At 49.8% G+C, this 3,245-nt stretch overlaps 1 protein-coding gene across 2 annotated transcripts in view; it reads right to left on the reverse strand.

The window, feature by feature from the left end:
- Positions 1-3,245, reverse strand: part of LOC108510438 (zinc finger protein 2 homolog) — a 12,507-nt gene that overhangs the window by 3,015 nt on the left and 6,247 nt on the right. Inside the window, exon 2 of one of the 2 annotated variants that reach the window (XM_017840116.1) lies at positions 1,403-2,028. In XM_017840116.1, coding sequence (XP_017695605.1) covers positions 1,421-1,966 — 546 coding nt within the window. In that variant the 5' untranslated portion in view covers positions 1,967-2,028 and the 3' untranslated portion in view covers positions 1,403-1,420. Of the gene's footprint in view, positions 1-940; positions 2,029-3,245 lie in introns of those variants that run through there. The other variant, XM_017840115.1, reaches the window with a different exon arrangement.

The raw sequence follows: 3,245 nt of genomic DNA on the forward strand, positions 1-3,245 counted from the left end.
AGATTCCTGGAACACTGCAGAGCTCACGGAACCAAAGGGGGCCACTGTCCCACTGCAGCTCCTACTGAAGCACAAGGGACCCTGGGACAATGGCAAATCTCTGAGAATCCAAAGGGCATTTGGGGACTGCAGGGCCTCATGGAAGTAAAGGAACCTTTGCAGACTGTGGAAGCTCATGAAATCAAGGGGCCATTGTGACATGTGGGGCCTCCTGGAACCAAAGGAACCCTGAGAATTTCTGTGGGAACAAGTTAAGGCAGCAACAGCTGCATTGAGTTAATCAGGATCAACAAGGAGTGTTTTGGCCTTGACTGGTGTTTTCCATCCAGAGAGTGCTGTTTGCCAAAGAGGAAACCACTTGGAACGCTCTGCATGGCAGCCTGTGTTTTTCTCTGGTAGCTGAACACAGCCAGCACACGAGGAGGGGGAATGTGTGGGATCAGGGCACTGCTTTGGGGCCATGCTGGGAATCCCAGTGGACTAAAAGATGAAGCCCAGGTGCTGTTTCCAAAGGAACAACAATGAAAGGGGGATGCCAGAGAGACGGGCGGACAAGTCCCGCAATGGAACTCTGTGTGTGCAGCCTCATTTTCTCCTTCAGCAGCCACAGGAGAGGGAGCAAAAAGTGGTGATTTGGACCCAAAAACTGTTCAGGGAAGAAAATGAGGATTAAGGGGACAATGGGAAAATGGGAAAAACAGGGAGAAGGGTAGAAAAGGAGGGGTGGTCTGGTGGCTCTGACGGTCCCATGAGGTCTTTGGGCACAAGCAGCTTGGCAAAAAGGGCTGGCCCCCCGAGCTCCCAACTGACTGTGGGGTGCTGGGGGCTGCTGAATCCAATCTCAGCCTTGAATTATGCCAACATTTTCAGTTCAGAGGAATTACAGAGGTGTGACTGAATCATTTTTGTCCTCCAGGTTTTAATGATGGCAAATCAGATCTATTGATAGAAAGGAATTTATTTAGGGTTACAAACGATCAGACAAAAGATCTTCATCAGAATTATTTACTGCACAATAGAAACAGTAAAATTACCAGGAGTACAGGATAAGATAGGACAGGGCTCTACGCTAAAGCAATTGTTGAAGCAATTCTACTAAAGCTGGCACCAAAGCAATAATTCTTAATTAGAGATGGATGGAACTCCCCCAGACCAACGCTCATGGAGAGATCTCTGCTCTCAACCTCCAGGAGTGACCTTGGGGGGTCCCCAGCCAAGGCAGGAATCTCCACACATCCCCAGGAAGGGTTCTGTTGGCAGAACCTGCCCCTGTGAAAGGGGACTGGCCCTTTCTGGTTGAAAGCGATGCACTGACAGTCACTGGACTCCAGGGGTTGCCTCACCATCAGGGGGTTCATTCAGGGGGTGGAAGCAGTGGCCGAAGCTCTTCCCACAGTCAAGGCACTGGTAGGGCTTCCCTCTACCGGTGGGTCCGTTGGTGTCTGGTCAAGGCAGAGCTCCAGGTGAAGCTCTCCCCACACTCCCCACACTTGTAGGGCCTCTCCCCGGTGTGAATGCGCCGGTGGGTGATGAGGTTGGAGTTCTGCTTGAAGCCCTTCCCACAATTGGTACAGCGGAAGGGCCTCTCATCCGTGTGCGTCCGATGGTGCACGAGGAGATCTGAACTGGTCTTAAACCTCTTCCCGCATTCCATGCACTTGTAGGGCCGTTCCCCGGTGTGGATGCGCTGGTGTTTGATCAGGGTGGAGTTCCGCTTGAAGCCCTTCCCACAGTCGGTGCAGCGGAAGGGCCTCTCATCCGTGTGCGTCCGATGGTGCACGAGGAGATCTGAACTGGTCTTAAACCTCTTCCCGCATTCCATGCACTTGTACGGCCGCTCCCCAGTGTGGATGGCCTGGTGGGAAAAGAGCTGGCACCTATGGATGAAGCTCTTCCCACACTCCCCACACTTGTAGGGCCTCTCCCCGGTGTGGATACGCCGGTGCCTGACAAGGGTGGAGTTCATGTTGAAGCCCTTCANCTCGCAGCCTCCTCCTCCATCCGCCCAAGCTTTGGGAAGGACAAATCCTGATGGGGGGGAAAACAAGGGCTGAGTGCGTTGGCTTGGGGGTTCCTCCTGCCCAAGTCCATCTCTAGAACACATCGGGCATCCTGTGGCCATAAATTCTCCAAAACACCAAGATTCAGCCCAGAAAAACCCAAACCACTGAGATTCAGGCAAAAAGCCCCTCAGAAATAGTGAGATGAACCCCTCCCCAAACTGCAAAAAATTAGGATTCTGCCAAAAATACTCCAAAATATGAAGATTCAGCCAAAAAATAGTGTTTAATTGGGAGGATTAGGAGAGAGAGGACATTTCATGAGCACTTGATTGAGTTGCTATATATTAATCAAAAGTTGAATTAATGTAGTCTCACTTAAAACTCAATTTTTTTCTTCCTAGTTTCAGTGTAGAGAATAAATATGAAATCACTGGACTTCAGGCCTTCATCATTACCCCTGTGCTTTGGTGTGCAAATGCTTCCTCCTTCCACTCCTCCTCTGCCATCATTTCTGAAAACTGGATTCCTCTGCCTTGCCAATATTCTGGGTGTGCAGTTTCCATATTTGCAAGGATTAAAAGCAACTTTTTGCCTACGAGTGTGAAGTTTAGTGTGAGAGAATCCTGGGCAGTCAGACACTGAAATTGTTGAGCTGCAATGGGCCATGCAAATGGAATGAAAGAATCCATTCTGCTGGCCCAGATACAGAAGCCAATCTGTGGCTGTGGCTCTTTGCCTCACTGGCACCATCCTCTGTGGTTCCTGCTGCCCACCATGGCACTGGCAGCCCCAGGGGCACAGGTACGTCCATCCTGTACATGAAGTCAGTGTCAGACTGTCCACAAGTGTTAGCAGGAGTAAAACACTGCACTGCTGACCTTCTTGAATTTATCTCTATTAATGTCTGACTTCACTTGGTCAATCTGTGTTCTCTTGCACAACATTATGTGGGTTTATGATTTTTATTATCACTGCACCAAATTAATCTGGAATGTGTGGTCAGAACAGTAATTACCTGTATTTGTGTATAACTGTGCTCTTCTATTTTTCATACTTTCTGGCAAATTCACTGACAACTTCTTTCATGACTACATGATGGGGCCTGAATTTAAGGTTGCGGGGTTTTCCTGAGGGCAGCACTACACCAGACTTTTGTGTGTGTGTGTGAGACAGGCAGAACCACAAATGCCTGCACAGCCCAGAGCAGTCAGTGTGGGGCTGTGCTTGCTGCTGCAGAGACCC

This window comes from Lepidothrix coronata, unplaced genomic scaffold, assembly GCF_001604755.1.
Source record: "Lepidothrix coronata isolate B3197 unplaced genomic scaffold, Lepidothrix_coronata-1.0 Scaffold892, whole genome shotgun sequence".
Classification (NCBI taxonomy): Eukaryota; Metazoa; Chordata; class Aves; order Passeriformes; family Pipridae; genus Lepidothrix; species Lepidothrix coronata.